Source organism: Ursus americanus, chromosome 20, assembly GCF_024610735.1.
Source record: "Ursus americanus isolate L20-20 chromosome 20, mUrsAme1.1.p, whole genome shotgun sequence".
Classification (NCBI taxonomy): domain Eukaryota; kingdom Metazoa; phylum Chordata; class Mammalia; order Carnivora; family Ursidae; genus Ursus; species Ursus americanus.
In genome coordinates, this window is record NC_142146.1 from 2,527,102 (window position 1) to 2,549,294 (window position 22,193).

General features: G+C 38.9%; 1 protein-coding gene across 18 annotated transcripts in view; it reads right to left on the minus strand.

The window, feature by feature from the left end:
- The window catches only part of TCAIM (T cell activation inhibitor, mitochondrial), a 70,155-nt gene that overhangs the window by 44,685 nt on the left and 3,277 nt on the right, over window positions 1-22,193 (minus strand). For 17 of the 18 annotated variants that reach the window (XM_045798369.2, XM_045798368.2, XM_087870025.1 and 14 more), the window contains 2 exons: window positions 7,212-7,284; window positions 2,241-2,376 (listed from right to left, as the gene is read on the minus strand). In XM_045798369.2, coding sequence (XP_045654325.1) covers window positions 2,241-2,376; window positions 7,212-7,240 — 165 coding nt within the window. In that variant the 5' untranslated portion in view covers window positions 7,241-7,284. Of the gene's footprint in view, window positions 1-2,240; window positions 2,377-7,211; window positions 7,285-9,392; window positions 11,084-22,193 lie in introns of those variants that run through there. The other variant, XM_087870033.1, reaches the window with a different exon arrangement.

A 22,193-nucleotide genomic window follows, 5' to 3' on the forward strand; every position in this document is an offset into this window, starting at 1 on the left:
AGCCAGGTGCAAGGTTCCAGCTGTCCTCTCCCAGTGGATTTGTACAGCTAGCGCTTAATTCCCCAGCAACAACGTGTGACAATGGATGAGAAGTGTTGTCAACTGAGGAAGTTCATCCAAGTCTTGGTGTCCAGCATTTTACTGGGCTCACTCACGCAGGCATGTAATGCCCATGTGACTGACCTTAGCTATTCAAATAATCTCCCAGCACACCCAGAAGGCCTCAGACATATGAATACAGGCATTCACCAAAAATCACATTTTTAGCATAAAATATCTGGCATGGCCTAATACCTCACACATACAAAAGATTCCCATCAGGCAGGATATTCTAAGGGCTGAGAGCTTATCTCCCAGGAGGTGGTCACAGGCCAATACCAAAGCCAGGAGGAATTTCTTTGGAATGTAAAGTGTAAGTAACCCAAGCCTGCTGAGTTCACCTTTCAGAGCACACAGAAGTTTTAATAAAAAAAAACAAAAAACAAAAGATACATTGGTAGAAGTGGGAAAACATTCACCTACTTCTAGGCCAAATTCTTCCATACATGTTGGGTTTAAAAACCTTAAATAATTAACATCCTCAAAGTAATGGATATTTTTCTGTTGATTCATTTTACTAATTACTTAGAAAGGATCTGACTTTTAATAGCCAACATATACATCAAATACCACAATCAGAATATTTTCCTAGAGCAAAGAAGCAAAATTAATTTTTTTCTATTATATAATAATGTTCGAAATTTTCGAGAGTTCTAACTTCCTTTTCATCTTAAACCAGGTATTAATGTTAAAGAAGATAACAGAACCAATGAAATAATATTGACCATCCTTCCTAAGTTTATTGTAAGTTACTTCTGATCTCGTCTGCATTCCTTGAGCACACAATAACTGAGATTGTAGGGAAGTGAGCCAGCAGCATGCAACAGACGGGAAAACCATTTAGGGCACTGAAAACTTTCCTTGTAACCATCCTTAAAAAAAAGATTGACCATAGTAACAGAAGCCTGAAATTTTCTTTCAAAACTCAATTTTACTCTAAACACTAGTTCAGAAAACATTACTACTAATACTTTAAAGAGTCTCCATGATAGCTTTATTGCCTTCATAAAAAATGACAGCTTTCATATAAAGGAAAAACCCAGTCTATCTCCTGTGTGCCTCCTGTATATTAACACAAAACACTTGACTTCCGACACTTCTGGTCACCAAATGAGTAGAGGTTTTTCCCCACAATAAGCAATTCTCTGTGACACCAGCTGGGTGTCCTACAATTTAACTCAATTCTGACATTATGTATCCAGAGACAGTGTCAGATCACACAGGTTAAAGGCTCAGGTCCCCAAGACTGTCCTCTCCCTCTGCCACCCCACCCCCATATACATACTTCAGATGACGGTCACACCTGTTATCACCTGTGCTTTTGACCAACCAGCGATTTGCAGCAATCCCTCTTTAGAGTCTATTAATTCACTACAGCAGCTCACAGAACTCAGGGAAAAACTGACTTATGTTTACCTCGTAAAGGATAAATAACGGATGCACATAAACAACCAGCTGAAGAGAGACACAGGGTCCCAAGTGCAGGAGCCTTTGTCCCCATGGAGTTTGGGAGCATTACCCTCCAGGGTAGATGTGTTTGCCCACCCGGAAGCTGTCTGAACCCCATACTACTGGAATTTTATGGAGCCTTCCTCACGTAGGCATGATCAATTATTAACTCTATTTCCAGCCCTTCTCTCGTCTCTGGAGGTTGAGGGTTGGGGCTGAAAATTCCAAGCTTCTAATCATGCCTTGGTCTTTCTGGTGACCAGCTTCCAGGCAGGAGCCACCCAGGATCACCACGTTGGAACAAAAGATGCTCCTGGTGCTGCTACCATTTAGGGATTTGCAACCGTTTTAGGAGTCAGGTGTCAGGGATGGGGTCAAAGACCAAAGAACAGAACAAGAGATGCTTCTAGTGCTCTTCTCACTTAGGAAGTTATAAGAGTGTCAGGAGCTCTGTATCAGGAACTGGGGGCAGAGCCCAATGTATACATTTTCCATTCTGTCAGATTTCATTAAACAACAATAATTAGATTTTCAATTTTCAGTATGTATATTACAAAATAGTTCAAAACGCTGACTTTATCACTACAAAAGAACAATCCAAATTTATAGAACTGTATTATATTGTGTCAAAAATTAGCAAAACTTCAGTTTATGAAATGGGGACTAAAGAAAATAAATAAATAAACGTTTACCCTTTCTCTGGGGTGCTGTCCAAAGAAATCTGGATGTACAGCAAAATAGAATGGCCTCAAGGCATTGATTGCTTCGGCTCCTGATAAAGTTCTTGAGGAGAGAAACCAGTGTGGACATATCTTCTCTAGACATAACCTTTTAAGAAGATGTAGATTTATTACTCACGAAAGCACTGACACACACACACACACACACACACACACACACACAGATCCCCAATGCATAAAGCGACAATATAATAACATTAAAATTATTATGTATGGAAAATACCATAGAAACAAGATAGAAATCAAAACTGTGGTTTTCTGAAATCTATAAAAGTTTTTTTTTTTTTAAAGATTTTATTTATTTATTCGACAGAGATAGAGACAGCCAGCGAGAGAGGGAACACAAGCAGGGGCAGTGGGAGAGGAAGAAGCAGGCTCATAGCGGAGGAGCCCAATGTGGGGCTCGATCCCATAACGCCGGGATCACGCCCTGAGCTGAAGGCAGACGCTCAACCACTGTGCCACCCAGGTGCCCCAGAAATCTATAAAAGTTTTAACAAGCAGTGTTCAATTATGAAATAAGTAAGTTGTGGGGATGTAATGTGTACCATAGGGAATACAGTCCATAATATTGTAATAACTTTATATGGTGACAGATGGTAACTAAACTTATCATAGAGATCACTTAATAATGTATAAAAATATTGAATCATTATGATGTACACTTGAAACTAACAGGACACTGTATGTCAATTATACTTCAATTAAAAAGAATTTAACAAATAAGAAATATATTAGAGTTTTAATAAGCAGAGAGCGCCACGTGGTTTCTAAAAACAGTGGTTATAAATTCCTCTGATGCAATATGAGAAAATAATATTTATTAATAATAATAAAATTTCCCCTCAAAGCCTACTTTGAAATGTTAACTGGCTTTACTGCACATGGTGACAACTTCCTGTATCATTTTTTTCTTCAGATAAAAAAACCTCAATATCCATAGTGCAATCCTTTCTTTATAGTAAAAAATATTTTGAGTACAATGCTTAAAAAGAGATACAAGATGCCCCTTGGTTTATTTCCTCATGGCGGGTGTGCTAAAATATCCTATTGGATAACTTGACATTCTCATTCTTGAATTTTGGCATAACTCATTGAGGAGTGTTTTTTTTAACATCCAGTTTAAAATCCAAGTGAAATTATTTGCAATTTTTGGCAAGCACTTCCATGACATCTATTTTTGAAAGTTATAATTTTACCTTTTCCATTCTATAACAGTTTATAAAGAAGTCTAAACATTAGGCACCCTTTTGTCTCATACATTAGCTCATACAAAATTGAGTATAAATTGAGTATAAGTGTGTCTCATACATTATTGAGTCTATGGAAGGGTTTTATATTTTTAAAATGATAGAGATTATACGATCATTTATGGAGATTTTTAACCATCTGGAAACCACTAACATATTTTCAGATTACCTTTTTTTTTTAACATGTATTTGAGCCTTTTACAAAGGTTCATGAAGGACTACAACAAGAGTCTGAACAATAAAGCAAGCATTAAGCCAGGGACTGAAATCCACGAGACCGTGTAAGCAAACGTGCAGCTCCCCTGATGCCCCATTTGAGGTTTACTTCTCATTTCCAAGTGTCTGACAGACACTTAAGCTATCCTGACAGCCTCTCAAATTTTATATGTCTAAAAGAAGGAGTCAAGGTCACTGTTTTCCTTCTAATCTCAGCCTCAGTACAGAAAGCAAGGAAGCAGTGCAACCCAGGATTATCTTATTTCTGTCATTGTGGTACCACTTTTCTCAGTGTTGCCATAGTACAAATCCACAGATTTTGGGTATCTGGAAGTCGGTTCTTTCTTCTCACTTTACAATGTCCCCAGAAACCACTCCTTCTTTCTATTTTCTCTGCCACCCATTATCACCACAAAGTTGAACTGCCATAGCCTCACAATCCATCTACCCTCTAGTGTCTTTTCCCCTACCGTTTTATGTAAGGTTAATTTTCCTAAAACCCCACTGCCACTGTATTTCCTACTATAACACCTTTGCTGGTATTTCAACTTCTGTGAATAAAATCCACTTCTTAGTCTGGTATTTCAAATCCTCTGTAAACATTTCCAATCTGTCTTTCGAAAGTGACTTCTTACCACTCTTTTAAATGCCCTTGGGCCAACCCTCAGTAACCTTTCTCATTCCTCCCTTATCTCTGCATGATTTCTAAGCCCTAAACACACTCCCTGTGCCCCAGTTTCACCTACCCAAACTGTGCTCATTCACTGAACAATTACTGTGTAAGTACTACATGCCAGGAGACAAGGTGCCCACTTCCCCCAGAATCTTCCCTTTTGTACCCTCACTATACTCTTTCCCTCTTCTAAACTCTAAAAACAGAAACTGCTTGCTTACCCAGCATATTTGCAACACAATACTATAATGTGTAAATGATATTTCCATTTGTTCCTGTCTTCCTCCACCCACCCATCCTCCTCAGCTCCCATGCGCCCTTGAAGGCAGTAAACATGTTTTACATACACTTGCTGTGGCTGGCTATGTTAGTTGGCCTCTGCTGAAAAGAGGAGGTCAAAACATACTTAGTTGTGAGAGAGAACTGGGAAAGGGAGGAGAAGGCAGGGAGAGCTTTCAGACCACAAAGTAGGTCTGACACCTGCAGGAGAGAGGGAGGCAGGAGGACTGGGTAGGAAGTCCTGGACTGTAGCACAAGTTCCAAGAGGGGCTCAGCCAGGCCAATGAGGAGCTGGACCAAAGGCACCTCCTGGCAGAGTCCTGTGTCTGCTGGAATGAACCCTACTTCGCATTCCTGCTCTGCTTGGGCACTGACAGCCGGGAAAGTGTGCCTTTGAGGCAAATCCACTGGACCTGCTGAGGTAGGAGAACTCAGCGGATCTGATGGCTGCCACAGCACAGGGTCCGGCACAAGGATTACTGTTAATGTATGTTAAATGAATGTCTAGTAGGTATTTAACGAAAGGAAACTTAACAAAATTAAGGAAAATTAAATCAAAAGCAATATTACGTTGCTTGAAATTGAGCAAATTCAGCACATGAAAATCTGGATTTATAAGACATTAGGAAAGGATTAGATTTTTGAAAGATGAATCACTAGAAGAGGGGTCAGCAAACTTTTTCTGAAAAAGGGTCATATAGTCAACATTTTAGGCTTTGTCGGCCCCATGGCCTGTGTTACAACTATTCTACTTTGCTGCTGTAGAGGGAAAGCAGCCACAATAAAGCACATTAATGAGTGTGGCTGTGGTCAAATGGAACTTTACTCACGTAAATAGGCAGTGGGCCCATCTGACCCATGGACTACACTTTGCTGACCTCTGCACTAGAGGATTTAAACAGAAGTATCTCAAGCATGTATTTAAAAATACATGTACAATTTACTTCTAATTTTTGTGGAACACAGACTACGTAAAGTGAGAAATTTGTCAAATCACATGGATTTTTCCGAAAAAGAAAATTACCCTAGTATTAGAGCAACATTGCCTCGAGTTAAATCAAATGGAGAACCATTAACACTTTAGGAGATCAGTGCATTTACAGACTGAAGTAACAGAATGTCACTACTGGTATCTATTTTGTACCTTAAAGCAAATGACTTGATTTCTAATTAACAACAAAGAATTTGCACTGCAATTACTCGAGAGCAGTGCTTTTCATGATCCATAGTGCTGTAAAATACACGTATGGGGCCAGGACCAACATTAAAAAAGGGAAGACACGCAACAAAATCTCACTGGATACTGTGTGTGGCAAGGGTAACTACTGTCATGAAACTTGCATTTTAAGCATTATGATTAAAATACAGTTTTCTGAAGGCTGGAATAAAACAAGCTGGAAAAGTGTGGCTCTATTATGCAACCACTACTATTCACTGCCTGTCAATGGCACGAGGGAGGAGGCAAGTACTCCTCCAGGCTCCTATGACCTCTCCTTAGAGTATGAAAATACAATGTCCCCAGTTTCTGTGCCCTGGTTTTCTGTGGCTAAACATTATCAAGATACCACAACAGGAAGAAGGTCTACACATCTGCAGAACAATTTTTCAGGGCACACTATATCTCAGTTTCTTAGTTTCCCTGCCTCTCCTCCTCCTCCCTCCATGTTCTAAGAGCTATGTCATAAATTCAATCAGAGAAAGTTTACCTTTCTTTGAGAATTCTTGTCATATATAAGTTGGTGGAAAAAGTCTGTTTCCCCAAAATAACTCCCTTTTGACTGTGACTATTTACTTGAACAGGACAGTTATTTAAAAGTACCAATTATTGCCAAATATATTTTAGAAACCCAAAACTTCACACATCATTTTTATGTAACAGGTCAACTTGTATTTTAGTTATATATTTGGAGCCAAATGCACATGATTTTTCCCTTTTTTGGCTTGGCTACCAAGAAGCCAGGACTAAATTTGACATCCGAGTAATTGTTTAATCAGTTCTGCTTTTTAACACAATAATCTTTTTCTCTACAGGGCTTCTGATCTCTTTCAATTATCCTATATATGCCTATTATAAAATGCCAACTAAATTTGTATAGTTGAACTCCTTAAATCCTTTCTTGAAGTAGGATTTGGATTACATATCATAAACAGCAAATACAGTAGTCAAATGACCTTACTATACAATTTAAATGTAAAGTGGTTTTTTACATGATAGCAATAGATTTGACGGCAACATGACAAAAACTGTGCTAAGGAAAAACTTTATCTTTTTTCCTCTTAAATTTTTCACGCTGAACTATTCTGAAAGATGGTATTCTTTTCACCTTCTGCCCTGAATGAACTCTTGGAGGACTTGGATGTTCATATGAATTTTCTTTTTCTCTTTTTGTTCCTGCCCTCCACCACTATAATTTTAGAATTTGAAAAATAACAATAAATTAAAATTAGCCAAATACATAACAAAATCCCCCCCATACTAATTACATAATGGACCACAAAGCTTACCTTCTCACAGGTCTCAGGTGGCAAAACATTTCTGAATATGTATGTACATCAACTCCCAGGCATCCATTAATCACTTAAAAAGTTAAGCAGATACAAGTGATGAACAAGTGGAACTTGAAATTAAAACATTTCCATTTTTATTAGTACCCCCCCCAAAATGAAATGCTTACCTATAAATCTAACAAAATATGTACAAGATCTAAGTGAGTAAAACTACAAAAATGATGAATGAAATCAAAGAAGAATTAAATAAATATAGAAATATCCCATGTCCATGGATATTGTCAAGATGTCAGTACTTTCCAATTTATAGGACAACAGATTTAATCTACAGACTCAGTGCAATCCCAATCAAAAGTCCAGTAAGTTATTTCATGGATATTGACAAACTCAGGGAAAAGACTCAGAATAGCCAACTCAATACTGAAGAAGAACAAAGTTGGAAGAATGACACTACCTGACTTCAAGACTTACTATAAAGGTATAGCAATCAAGACAGTGTGGTACCGCTAAAAGAACAGACAACCAGATCAACGGAACAGAACAGAGAGCCCAGAAATAGATTCACGTAAGTACAGTCAACTGATCTTTACAGCAAAGATAGTCTTTTCAACAAACGGTGCTAGAACAACTGGACATCGACATGCAAATAAATTAGTCTAGTCACAGACCTTACACCCTTACAAAAATTAACTCAAAATGGACCACAGACTTAAATGTAAATGTAAATGTAAATCTTAAAACTATAAAACTCCTAGAAGATTACACTGGAAAAAAAACCCTAGATGACTTTGGGTATGTTGATGACTTTTTAGATACAACACCAAAGGCGTGATCCATGAAAAAGAGAATTGATAAAGTGAACTTCATTAAAATTAAAAACTTGTGTTCTGCAAAAGACAATGAGAAGACAAATCACACTGGGAGGAAATACACATATCTGAAAAAGTGCTATTACCCAAAATATACACAAAAAAATCTTTAAAACTCAACAATAAGAAAATGAACAACCCGATTAAAGAAAGGGCCAAATTAAATGTGTCCTGTTATTTTAAATATATTGAGATATTTTAATTAAAAATTGTACCCAACTGAACCAATTTTATAGTATTTGTACCTATTTTGGTGTTCTGTCTTTATAGTAAATAAAAGTTTTTGAAGAAAGGAAAAAAAAAAAAACAGACCAAAGACCTGAACAGATCATAAAATAAGAATATACAGATGGCAAATAACCATATGAAAAGATGTTCAACATGATATATTAGTGAATTGCAAATTAAAACAACAATGAAATACTACTACACATCTATTAGAATGGCCAAAATCCAGAACACTGACAACACCAAATGCTGTAAGAATGTGGAACAGGAACTCTTTTACTCACTGCTGGTGGGAATGCAAAATGGCACAGCCACTTTGGAGGACAGTATGGCGTTTCTTACAAAACTAAACATACTTTTACCATTCGATCCAGCAATCACACTCCTTGGTATTTACCCAAAGGAACTGAAAACTTATGTTTATATAGAAACCTGCACACAGATGTTTATTTTTTAATTTTTAAAAAAGATTTTATTTATTTATTTATGTCAGAGGTGTGGGAGCACAAGCAGGGGGAGAGGCAGGCAGAGGAAAAAGCAGGCTCCCCACTGAGCAAGGAGCCCAAATGTAGGACTCAATCCTAGGACCCTGGGATCATAACCTGAGCTGAAGGCGGATGCTTAACCAACTGAGACACACAGACATCCCCACACAGATGTTTATAAAAGCTTTATTCATAACTGCCAAAACTTGGGAGCAACCAAGATGTTCTTCAGTAGGTAAATGGATAAATAGACTGTGGTATATTTAGACAATGTATTATGATTCAGTGCTAAAAACAAAGGAGCCACCAAGCCATGAAAGACATGGGAGAAGCCTCGAAAGCTACACTAATTAGAACAGTATGATATTGGCATAAAAACAGACATTTAAATTAATGGGACAGAATATAGAGCCCCCAAATAAATCTATGCATATTATGGTTAATTAATTTATGACAAAGGAGTCAAGAATATACCATGCAGGAAGGACAGTCTCTTCAAGAAATAATGCTGGGAAAATTGGACAGCCATATACAAAAGAAGGAAACTGGACCTCTGTCTTACACCAGACATAAAAATTAATTCAAAATGGGGGCACCTGGTTGGCTCAGTCATTAAGTGTCTGCCTTCGGCCCAGGGCATGACCTCAGGTTCCTGGGATCAAGTCCCGCACGGGGCTCCCTGTTCCGCTGGGAGCCTGCTTCTTCCTCTCCCACTCCCCCTGCTTGTGTTCCCTCTCTTGCTGGCTGTATCTCTCTCTGTCAAATAAATAAATAAATAAAATCTTTAAAAAAATTAATTCAAAATGGATTAAAGACTTCAACATAAGTCCTAAAAGCATAAAACTCCTAGAAGAAAACAAAGGTGGCCAGCACTTTAAAATAGGTCTTGGCAATGATTTTTTTTTTAATCTGATACCAAAAGCAAAAATAAACAATTAGGACTACATCAAACTGAAAAACTTTTGCACAGCAAAGGAAACCATCAACAAAATGAAAAGCAATCTACTGAATGGGAGAAAATAATTGCAAATCATATACCCGGTAAGGGGCCAATATCCAAAATACATAAAGAATTCAACTCAACAGCAAACAAAAACAATCTGATTAAAAAATGGGCCGAAGACCTAAATGGACATTTTTCTAAAGAAGACATACAAAATGGCCAACAGACATATGAAAAGATGTTCAACCTCACTAATTATCAGGGAAATGCAAATGAAAACTACAATGAGATATCACTCCACACTCTTTAGAATGGTTATTATCAAAAAGACAAAAGAAATAAGAAGGGTTGGTGAGGATGTGGGGAAAAGGAAACCCTTGTACAGTGTTGTGGGAATGTAAGTTGGTGTGACCACTATGGAAAACAGTATGGAGGTTCCTCAAAAAAATTAAAGATAGAACTATGACCCAACAATTCCTTCTGGGTATTTATCCAAAGAAAACAGAACCACTAATTTGAAAAGATATATGCATCCCCATGTTCTTGCAGCATTATTCACAATAACCAAGATATGGACACAACCTAAGTGTCTACTGATGAGTGAATGGATAAAGAAGATGTGATATATAGATACAATCAAATGTTATTCAGCCATAAAAAAAGAATGAAATCTTGCCATTTGCAACAACACAGATGGATCTCAGGGACAATATGCTAAGTGAAATAAGTCAGAAAAAGGAAGACAAATACTGCATGATGTCTCTTATATGTGGGATCTAAAACAAACAAAAAACCAAACAAACAAAAACAAAATTAAAAAACCCACCAAGCTCATAGATACAGAGAACAGATTGGTGGCTGCAAAAGGAGGGGTAGGAGTAGAGGGGAAGAAATGGATGAACTGTCATTCTTTAGTTTAAATAAATTCAATATAAATTTTTTTCCTTTCATCATATTTAATTTTTTTAAAGATTTTTATTTATTTATGTGACAGAGAGATAGCCAGCGAGAGAAGGAACACAGCAGGGGGAGTGGGAGAGGAAGAAGCAGGCTCCCAGCGGAGGAGCTCGATGTGGGACTCGATCCCAGAACGCCGGGATCACGCCCTGAGCCGAAGGCAAATGCTTAACGACTGCGCTATCCAGGCGCCCCTAATTTTATTTTTGTATATATAAGTTTTATTTTCTTTACAGGTTTTTATTTTATTTTTTTATTTTTTATTTATTTATTTTTTAATGTTTTTTTTTATTATATTATGCTATTCACCATACAGTACATCCCTGGTTTCTGATGTAAAGTTTGATGATTCATTAGTTGTGTATAACACCCAGTGCACCATGCTATACGTGCCCTCCTTACTACCCATCACCGGTCTATCCCATTCCCCCACCCCCTCCCCTCTGAAGCCCTCAGTTTGTTTCTCAGAGTCCATAGTTCTCATGCTTCATTCCCCCTTCTGATTACCCCCCCTTTCTTTATCCCTTTCTTCCCCTACCGATCTTCCTAGTTCTTATGTTCCATAGATGAGAGAAACCATATGATAATTGTCTTTCTCTGCTTGACTTATTTCACTTAGCATTATCTCCTCCAGTGCTGTCCATGTTGCAGCAAATGTTGAGAAATTGTTCTTTCTGATAGCTGAGTAATATAAATTTTTAAGAAGTTTAAAAAAGATAAAGAAATGAGCCTTCAAGCCACAAAAAGAAATGGAGGAAACTTAAATGCAAATTACTAAGTGACAGAAGCCAATATGCAAAGATTATATATTCTGGAAAAGGCAACCTATTGTGACAATAAAAAGTTCAGTAGCTGTCAGGGGTTGCAGGGAGAGAGGGATGAACAGGTGGAACAGAGAGGATTTTCTCAGCAGTGAAACTACTCTCTATACTATCATGGTGGATACATATCATTATACTTTTGTCAAAACCCATGTGATGTACAATACCAAGAGTGAAACCTAATGCAAGCTGTGCACTTTGGGTGATAATGATGTGTCATGGTAGGTTCATGAACTGTAACAAATGTCCCACGGAGGTGTGGAAGACTGTGTGTATCAGGGACAGGGAGTATATGGGAACTCTATATTTTGCTGTGAACCTAAAACTGCTCTAAAAAAGTTTATTTTTTAAAAGAAGTTAAGCAGATAAAAGGGGGAAGTGATTTTAATTACATGAACTTTTCCAGTAATTAAGATTTTAGGAAGATCTTCAACTATAGTATGGCCTCCATGTCAACTGATGTAGTTATTAAAATAAAAATCCTATGAGAAAAAAAAAATCCTAAAAGTAGTCCCTAAATAAGTCTTGAAATGCCACATTATTCACACAATAATCACCGGTAAAAAGTTCTTTCTCCCTCTATTATCAAACTCTCAGCTTTCTCACTCTCAATTACCCCACGCTTCTAGAGATCTGTCGAGGGGCATGTTCTCTCAAAACAAACCACTGGATGTCTAAAATCATATTCTGTCAAATCTTGAGCATTAAGCATGCTTAAAAAAATATTGTTATGAGGGGCGCCTGGGTAGCTCAGTCGGTTAAGTGTCCGACTCTGGATTTCGACTCCGATCATGATCTCAGGGTCATGAGATCCAGCCTCCTGTCGGGCTCCCTGCTGGGCATGGAATCTGCTTAAGGTTCTCTCTCTCCATCTCTCTCTGTCTGTTCCCCCCTCTCCACCTTCAAAAAAAAAATTTTTCATAATGTAGTTAATATATGTGAACCAAGATAATGTAATGAAGCATAACTGCCATTAAGAGAATGATAGACATATGTATCTTAAAGACAAATAAAAAACTATCTTTAAAAATGTACATATTCAAACAACAATGGATACTTTATGGCTGACTGGTGTGGCAAGAGTCTCTGGGATACATAATGTGTTTAGAGGTTTCATTTAAATGTTTAAAAGGGTGATTTTAGTTAACCATTTACCTTTATATTTTGTTTGAGACAAATACACAGATACAGGAAATACTCCTGCCATTTTGAAGATTTCTCAGATCAAATGGAGATGCAATGAGGAAAGAAAACCCTTTAGACTATCTAAAGGTTCGATGCAAACTGTGATGGACTGAATTCTCACCAAATTTCTTCAAGAACAATCTAATCTTAGTTAAGATAGCACAGATACAAGGTTCAAAGCTTGCAAAGAAAAGACTAGAAGGATATACATATGCAATCTCTAACTGGCTATCTTTAGGTAGTAGGATATTAAGTGCTTTAATTTTTTTTATTTCCTAGTTTATTTACAATGAACATGTGACATACGTTCTTAAATTTTTTTTTTTTTTTAAATCAGGTATTAAGGAGCGGCACTGGGTGTTATACGCAAGTAATGAATCATGGAACATTACATCAAAAACTAGGGATGTACTGTATGGTGACTAACATAATAAAAAATTATTATAAAAAATAAATCAGGGAGAGGGGAGTTAAGATGGCAGAGGAGTAGGGGACCCCTTTTTCAGCAGGTCCCCTGAGTCAAGCTGGATAGGTACCAGACCAGCCTAAACAACCACAGAATCAGCCTGAGACGCAGGAAGATACATCTGGATCTCTACAAATGAACATCTCCAGCGCTGAGTATTGAGGTACGAAGAGGGGAGCCGTGAAACGGCGCACAGATATCGGAAGATAAACGGCAGGGGGAGGGAGCCGCCACGTTGGGCGCCGGGAAGCGGCAGCCACCTGCACGGGGGAGCGGGTGGACTCATGGACGGTACCCATGAGAGAGCGGACTGAGACCGTGAGCCGGGTGCACGTGCCACCAGGCATCTCGCAGAACACCGGAATCCCGGTGCGCTCACTGGATCCAGACTGAGACCGGGAGCTCCGGGAGCGCGCGGGGGCGGCTGGCGGTGTTAGAAACACAAAGGACAGAGACGCGCCGGCCCTGGAAGTGAGGGCTGGGACGCCGGGTGTGGGGCACACATCCCGGGACGCTGTAGGGTTGAGCAGCACCAAAGTAATGGAGTTAAAGCGGCCAGAATGTCAGTGGAGAAAGGGCCGCAATCCCTCTGTTCTGTGACAGAGGCTGAAATTCGGCCACTGCTGCTCTGACTCTCAGAAGAGGCACAGCAAACCGCCAGGGAAAGCCGCCAGAGAACAAAAGCCTGGAAATACCGGCTCACAGCCTGCGCATCCCCATCCCCCCTCGCAGGGGACACGGAGACTCTAACCAAACAGGGTTGCCTGAGTATCGGCGCGGCAGGCCCCTCCCCCAGAAGGCAGGCTGAAAAATCAAGAAGCCCACAACCCGGGGCGCCTGGGTGGCGCAGTCATTGAGCGCCTCTCTCCGGCTTAGGGCGTGATCCCGGAATTCCGGAAAGGAGTCCCTCATCGGGCTCCTCCACTGGGAGCCTGCTTCTTCCTCTCTCACTCCCCTGCTTCTGTTCCCGTTCTTGCTGACTGTCTGTCTCTCTCTCTCAGATAAATAAATAAATAAAATCTTTAAAGAAGAAGCCCACATCCCTAAGATACCTATAAAACAAGGGGCACGGCCTGGGACCCAGTCAATAATTTGGGCTCTGGACAACCCTGCAACCTCTCCTCATTAGAATGACAAGAAGGAGAAGCCCCCCCCCCCCCCCCAGCAAAGAAAAGACAGTGAGTCTGTGGCCTCTGCCACAGAAATAACGGATATGGATATAACCAAATTATCAGAAATGGAATTCAGAGTAACAATGGTCAAGATAATGAGTAGACTTGAAAAAAGTATTAATGAAAAGTATACTGAGAATATAGAATCTCTAAGGACAGAAATGAGAGCGAATCTGACAGAAATTAAAAATTCTACGAGCCAAATGCAGGCAAAACTAGAGGCTCTGATGGCCAGGGTCACCGAAGCAGAGGAACGGATTAGTGAATTGGAGGATGGGTTAATAGAGGAAAAAATGAAAATAGAAGATGGTCTTAAAAAAAATCCACACCCACGAATGTAGCTTACGGGAGATTACTGACTCAATGAAACGATCCAATGTCAAAATCATCGACATCCCCGAGGGGGTGGAGAAAAAAGGAGGTCTAGAAGAGATATTTGAAAAAACTGTAGCTGAAAACTTCCCTAATCTAGCAAGGGAAACAAACATTCGTGTCCAAGAGGCAGAGAGGACCCCTCCCAAGCTCAACCACGACAAACCTACGCCACGTCACGTCATAGTGCAATTCACAAATATTAGATCCAAGGATACAGTATTGAAAGCGGCCACGGCAAAGAATTTCTCACGTACCAAGGCAAAGGCATCAGAATTACATCAGACCTGTCTACACAGACCTGGAATGAGAGAAAGGGTTGGGGGAGCATTTTTAAAGCTCTTTCAGAGAAAAACATGCAGCCAAGGATCCTCTATCCAGCAAGGCTGTCATTCAGAATTGATGGAGAAATAAAGACCTTCCAGAATCGCCAGTCATTGACCAATTTCGTAACCACGAAACCAGCCCTACAGGAGGTATTACGGGGGGTTCTATAAAAGTAAAAAGGCCCCAAGAGTGATACAGAACAGAAAGTCACAGCCAATACAAACAAACTTTACTGGCAACATGGCAACATTAAAATCATATCTCTCAGTTCTTAGCGCCAATGTAAATCGTTTGAATGCTCCCATAAACGCCACAGGGTTGCAGATTGGATAAAAAGAAATGACCCATCCATTTGCTGTCTACAAGAGACTCATTTCGAACCCAAAGATGCATTCAGACTGAGAGTAAGGGGATGGAGTACCATCTTTCACGAAAATGGACCTCAAAAGAAAGCTGGGGTAGCAATTCTCATATCAGACAGATTGGATTTTAAACTACAGACTATAGTTAGAGACACAGAAGGGCACTGTATTATTCTTAAAGGATGTATCCAACAAGTGGATATGACAATTATAAATATATATGCCCCCAACAGGGGAGCAGCAAGATACACAAGCCAACTCTTAACCTGAATAAAGAGACATATAGATAAAAATACATTAATAGTAGGGGACCTCAACACCCCACTATCAGAAATAGAACACCCTGGCAAAAACTAAGCAAAGAATCAAAGGCTTTGAATGCCATACTCGACGAGTTGGACCTCATAGATATATATAGAACACTACACCCCAGAACCAAAGAATACTCATTCTATTCTAATGCCCATGGAACATTCTCAAGAATAGACCATGTTCTGGGACACAAAACAGGTCTCAGCCGATACCAAAAGATTGAAATTATCCCCTGCATATTCTCAGACCACAACGCTCTGAAATTGGAGCTCAACCACAAGGAAAAATTTGGAAGAAACTCGAACACTTGGAGACTAAGAACTATCCTGCTCAGGAATGACTCGATAAACCAGGAAATCAAAAATCAAATTAAACAATTTATGGAGACCAATGAGAATGAAAATACAACAGTCCAAAACCTATGGGATACTGCAAAGGCAGTCCTAAGGGGGAAATACATAGCCATCCAAGCCTCACTCAAAAGAATAGAAAAATCTAAAATGCAGTTTTTATATTCTCACCTCAAGAAGCTGGAACAGCAACAGAGGGACAGGCCTAATCCACTCACGAGGAAGCAGTTACCAAAATTAGAGCTGAAATCAATCAAGCAGAAATCAGAAGTACAGTAGAGCAGATCAACAGGACTAGAAGCTGGTTCTTGGAGAGAATCAATAAAATTGACAGACCACTGGCAAGACTTATCCAAAAGAAAAGAGAAAGGACCCAGATTATTAAAATTATGAATGAAAAAGGAGAGGTCACGACGAACACCATTGAAATTGGAAGGATTATTAGAAATTTTTATCAACAGCTATATGCCAATAAACTAAGCAATCTGGAAGAGATGGAATCCTTCCTGGAAACCTATAAACTACCAAGATTGAAACAGGAAGAAACTGATTTCTTAAACAGGCCAATTAATTATGAAGAAATTGAGTCAGTGATAAACAACCTTCCAAATAACAAAACTCCAGGTCCGGATGGTTTTCCTGGGGAATTCTACCAAACATTCAAAGAAGAAATAATACCTATTCTCCTAAAGCTATTTCAAAAAATAGAAACAGGAGGAAAGCTACCAAACTCATTCTAAGAGGCCAATATTACCTTGATCCCCAAACCAGGCAAAAACCCCCTCAAAAAGGAGAATTACAGACCGATTTCCCTAATGAATACGGACGCCAAAATCCTCAACAAGATACTTGCTAATAGAATCCAACAGTACATTAAAAGGATTATCCATCACGATCAAGTGGGATTCATACCTGGGATGCAAGCGTGGTTCAATATTCGCAAATCAATCAGCGTGATACATCATATCAACAAGAGAAGACTCAGGAACCATATGATCCTCTCAATTGAAGCAGAAAAAGCATTTGACAAAATACAGCATCCTTTCCTGATTAAAACCCTTCAGAGTGTAGGAATAGAGGGTTCATTTCTCAATCTCATAAAAGCCATTTATGAAAGGCCTACTGCAAATATTATTCTCAATGGGGAAAAGCTGGAAGCCTTTCCCTTAAGATCAGGAACTCGACAAGGATGCCCACACTCGCCACTATTATTCAACATAGTACTAGAAGTCCTTGCAACAGCAATCAGACGACAAAAAGGGATCAAAGGTATTCAAATCGGCAAAGAAGAAGTCAAAATGTCTCTCTTCACAGATGACATGATACTCTATATGGAAAACCCAAAAGAAGCCACTCCCAAACTATTAGAAGTTATAGAGCAATTCAGTAACGTGGCGGGATACAAAATCAATGCTCAGAAATCAGTTGTATTTCTATACACGAATAACGAGAACGAAGAAAGAGAAATTAGGGAATCCATCCCATTTACAATAGCACCAAAAACCATACGTTACCTTGGAATTAACTTAACCAGAGACGTAAAGGACCTATATTCTAGAAACTATAAATCACTCTTGAAAGACATTGAGGAAGACATAAAAAGATGGAAAGATATTCCATGCTCATGGATCGGAAGAACTAACATAGTTAAAATGTCCATGCTACCCAGAGCAACCTACACTTTCAATGCTATCCCGATCAAAATACCGAGGACATTTTTCAAAGAACTGGAACAAACAGTCCTTAAATTTGTATGGAAACAGAAAAGGCCCCGAATCTCCAAGGAACTGTTGAAAAGGAAAAACAAAGCTGGGGGCATCACAATGCCGGATTTCGAGCTGTACTACAAAGCTGTGATCACAAAGACAGCATGGTACTGGCACAAAAACAGACACATAGACCAATGGAACAGAACAGAGAACCCAGAAATGGACCCTCAGCTCTTTGGGCAACTAATATTTGATAAAGCAGGAAAAAACATCCGGTGGGAAAAAGACAGTCTCTTCAATAAATGGTGCTGGTAAAATTGAATAGCTACATGCAAAAGAATGAAAATTGACCACTCTCTCACACCATACACAAAAATAAACTCCAAATGGATGAAATACCTCAATGTGAGACAGGAATCCATCAAAATTCTAGAGGAGAACATAGGCAGCAACCTCTACGACATAGGCCAAAGCAACCTTTTTCATGATACATCCCCAAAGGCAAGAGAAACAAAAGATAAAATGAATTTATGGGAGTTCATCAAGTTTAGAAGTTTCTGCACAGCCAAGGAAACAGTCAGAAAAACTAAGAGGCAGCCCGCAGAATGGGAGAATATATTTGCAAATGACACTAAAGATAAAGGACTGGTATCCAAGATCTACAAAGAACTTCTCAAATTCAACACTCAAGAAACAAATAAACAAATGAAAAAATGGGCAGAAGATATGAACAGACACTTTTCCAATGAAGACATACAAATGGCTAACAGACACATGAAAAAATGTTCAAAATCATTAGCCACCAAGGAAATTCAAATCAAAACCACACTGAGATACCACCTTACGCCAGTTAGAATGGCAAAAATAGACAAGGCAAGAAACAACAATTGTTGGAGAGGATGTGGAGAAAGGGGATCCCTCCTACATTGTTGGTGGGAATGCAAGTTGGTACAGCCACTCTGGAAAACAGTGTGGAGGTCCCTTAAAAAGTTAAAAATTGAGCTCCCCTATGATCCAGCCATTGCACTACTGGGTATTCACCCCAAAGATACAGACGTAGTAAAGAGAAGGGCCATAGGCACTCCAATGTTCATAGCAGCAATGTCCACAATAGCTAAATCGTGGAAGGAGCCGAGATGCCCTTCAACAGATGACTGGATTAAGAAGTTGTGGTCCATATATACAATGGAATATTACTCAGCTATCAGAAAGAACGAGTTCTCAACATTTGCTGCAACATGGATGGCACTGGAGGAGATAATGCTAAGTGAAATAAGTCAAGCAGAGAAAGACAACTATCATATGATTTCTCTCATCTATGGAACATAAGAACTAGGATGATCAGTAGGGGAAGAAAGGGATAAAGAAAGGGGGGTAATCAGAAGGGGGAATGAAATATGAGAGACTATGGACTATGAGAAACAAACCGAGGGCTACAGAGGGGCGGGGGTGGGAGAATGGGATAGACCGGTGATGGGTAGTAAGGAGTGCACGTATTGCATGGTGCACTGGGTGTTATACGCAACTAATGAATCATTGAGCCTTACATCGGAAACCGGGGATGTACTGTATGGTGACTAACATAATATAATAAAAAATCATTAAAATAAAAAAAAATAAATCAATGCTTTTAGCATTCAAATTAAATGAAGAAAATGTATATAGTAGGAAAGTGTGTTGTTCACTTGGTATTTAAGACAGGACCCTACCCCCCCTGGGATATCTGTCCAAGACAGTTCTAGATTGCAGTCCCAATTTACCTCAAGAAGAAACCACTCACCACACTCACACATAATGAAATTTCATTTTTTATGTTTTTTTAAGTTTATTTTTTTTTAAGTAATCTCTACACCCAACGTGGGGCTTGCATTTACAACCCCGAGATCAAGAGTCACACACTCTTCCTACTGAGCCAGCCAGGCACCCCTCATTTTTTATATTATTAAGAAAATTTATGCCATTTAACTGCAAAGATACTAATAAATGAGCTAAAAATGGATAAGAAATGAGGACTAATACTTGAGAGGCATATGATCATCCAAGAATAAAGATGGGAAACAGATGAAATACGCAGCCATGCTCTAACCAACATCCATTATTCAGCATAAAATGATCCTAAAAGCACACTTGAAAAGCCAGAATTACTAAATAATGCAAAGCACCTTGACATACAATGCAACAGCACAACCTGTTTTGTTTTTGCAGCAATATCTTAGGAAGTCATAAAATCAAAATGTCCCCACCCAACGATAGGGTAGGTGATCCAAACGACACGCCCCACTGCACATTTTCAACAGCAAGACATCAAAACAAACACAACACTGAAAAGAAACTGTTATGATAACTGATTTGAAAAAAAAATATTTTGAAGTTTGAAAATTAAAGCACACTATAAAGACAAAAATTTTGAAATGAATTTAGGAAAGACTAGCTGTTTCAAATTTGATTCATAAACAGTTTTCGAGGCAGACAGCCAAGTTACACTTAATATATATCTAATCATTTATGAGTAAGATTTGCCAGGAAAAGCTCATTTACCACAGAAAGTAGCTTTATAACTTCAGAGTTAGCTCAGAATTAGTCTCCAAAGAATCACCAACAGCAAAATTGAAAAAACTAGAAAATGCATCCTTAATGATTTTTTTTTTTAAAGATTTTATTTATTTATTTGACAGAGATAGAGACAGCCAGCGAGAAAGGGAACACAAGCAGGGGAAGTGGGAGAGGAAGAAGCAGGCTCCCAGTGGAGGAGCCTGATGTGGGGCTCGATCCCAGATCGCTGGGATCACGCCCTGAGCCGAAGGCAGACGCTTAAGGACTGCGCCACCCAGGCGCCCCCATCCTTAATGATTTTCAAACACGGAGCACAAAGCATGTTATGAAGAGAAATTTTTTTTTTTTTTTTTTTTGGTGCAGAGACTTTACGTAGCAGGTTTTAGAAGGTTTCTGTCAAAAATAAAGAGAAAAAAGTTTCTGTACTAACTTGAATTTAAATAAACAAGTTTCTGTATTTAAAGTACTGGTTTTCAGTTGTACAGAAAAATTATACATTCACTGTCCACTTTGTAATCATAGGGTAAAATCACTACTGAGCAATGACCAATAAAGGCTATTAATACTTAGAAATGGGACAATGGATTCTCCCAATGAAAATAAAATGTTTCTAAATACAAGTCTGAACATTAAATCATGGTTTGTAGATTTAGAGAGAACTTAGAAAAAGGCTATTATAGGTTAAGAGTTAGGTGTTTTCTGTCTGCTTTTTTGGTGAGTAGGCAATTTCCTAAAAAGGTTCACACGGGGGGGGGGGCACCTGGGTGGCTCAGTGGGCAAAGTGTCTGACTCTTGGTTTAGGCTCAATTCATGATCTCAGGGTCCTAGGATCAAGCCCAGCAGTGGGCTCTGTGCTCAGTGCTAAATCAGCTTGTCCCTCTCTTTCTTCTCCTCCCCCCACCCCACTTAAATAAATAAAATCTTAAAAAAAAAGTTAAAAAAAAGGTTCACATGGCAGTAGAGTAAAAAGATTTATCACGTAGGCCTATGGTAGCCACTACGCCACAGGTGACTACTGCAAATTGAGACGCATTTTAAGTGTAAAGTATGCACTGGATTTTCAAGATTTGGTACAAAGAATGCAAAGTATCTCAATACTTTTCTATATTGATTAGGAGTTGAAATTATTAAAATTAATCTTCCTTTGTTTCTTTTTGCTTTTTTAAAAGTAAAACACAATCTGATAGTGTCTTTTACAGTTTACTACTAGAAAATGTAAAATTACATCCGTGGTTCATATTGTATTTCTATTGAACTGTGCTGATCTAAGCCACTACAAGGCAAAAATGCTTTTAAGTTAACATGACACTGTCAGAGAAGGCAGTCTGCACAAGGATTAGGAAGGTTGCCCTGTCTGAAATCTGTATTCAAATCTTGATTCTGGCACTGACTACCTGTGTGAGCATGGGCATGTTATTTCACCTTCCTGAGTCTGTGTCCTCATCTTGTAAATAATACAGATGGTTCAAGAGCTGCCTCTTCTATGAAAAAAGTTTAATGTGAATTAGCTTATGTGCAATTGGTGAATAGGGGAAAGGTGTTACATCCTATGCAGTTTTTTTCCCAGCACGTTAAAGGTTTGGAGTGATCAGAGGTGGTCATTCTACGATTACAAAGGCTTCAGCCATATGTAAAGACCTTAATGACAAACCCTGAAAATCCTCCAGTGGTTCCTTTGCTTTAAGAAGCTGATGGTTAGTGGCTTCAAGTATCCCTGCATTTTTCACATCAAGCAATCTGGAAAGCTGTTAGTGTAGAGGAAAAAGCTGGAGACTTCCACATGTCTTGTTTTGAGTGGTGTATATGGTTTCTTCATAAACCCTGTTATTTTCGTGTATTATCCTGCATAATGTCAGGATTTCCAGGAA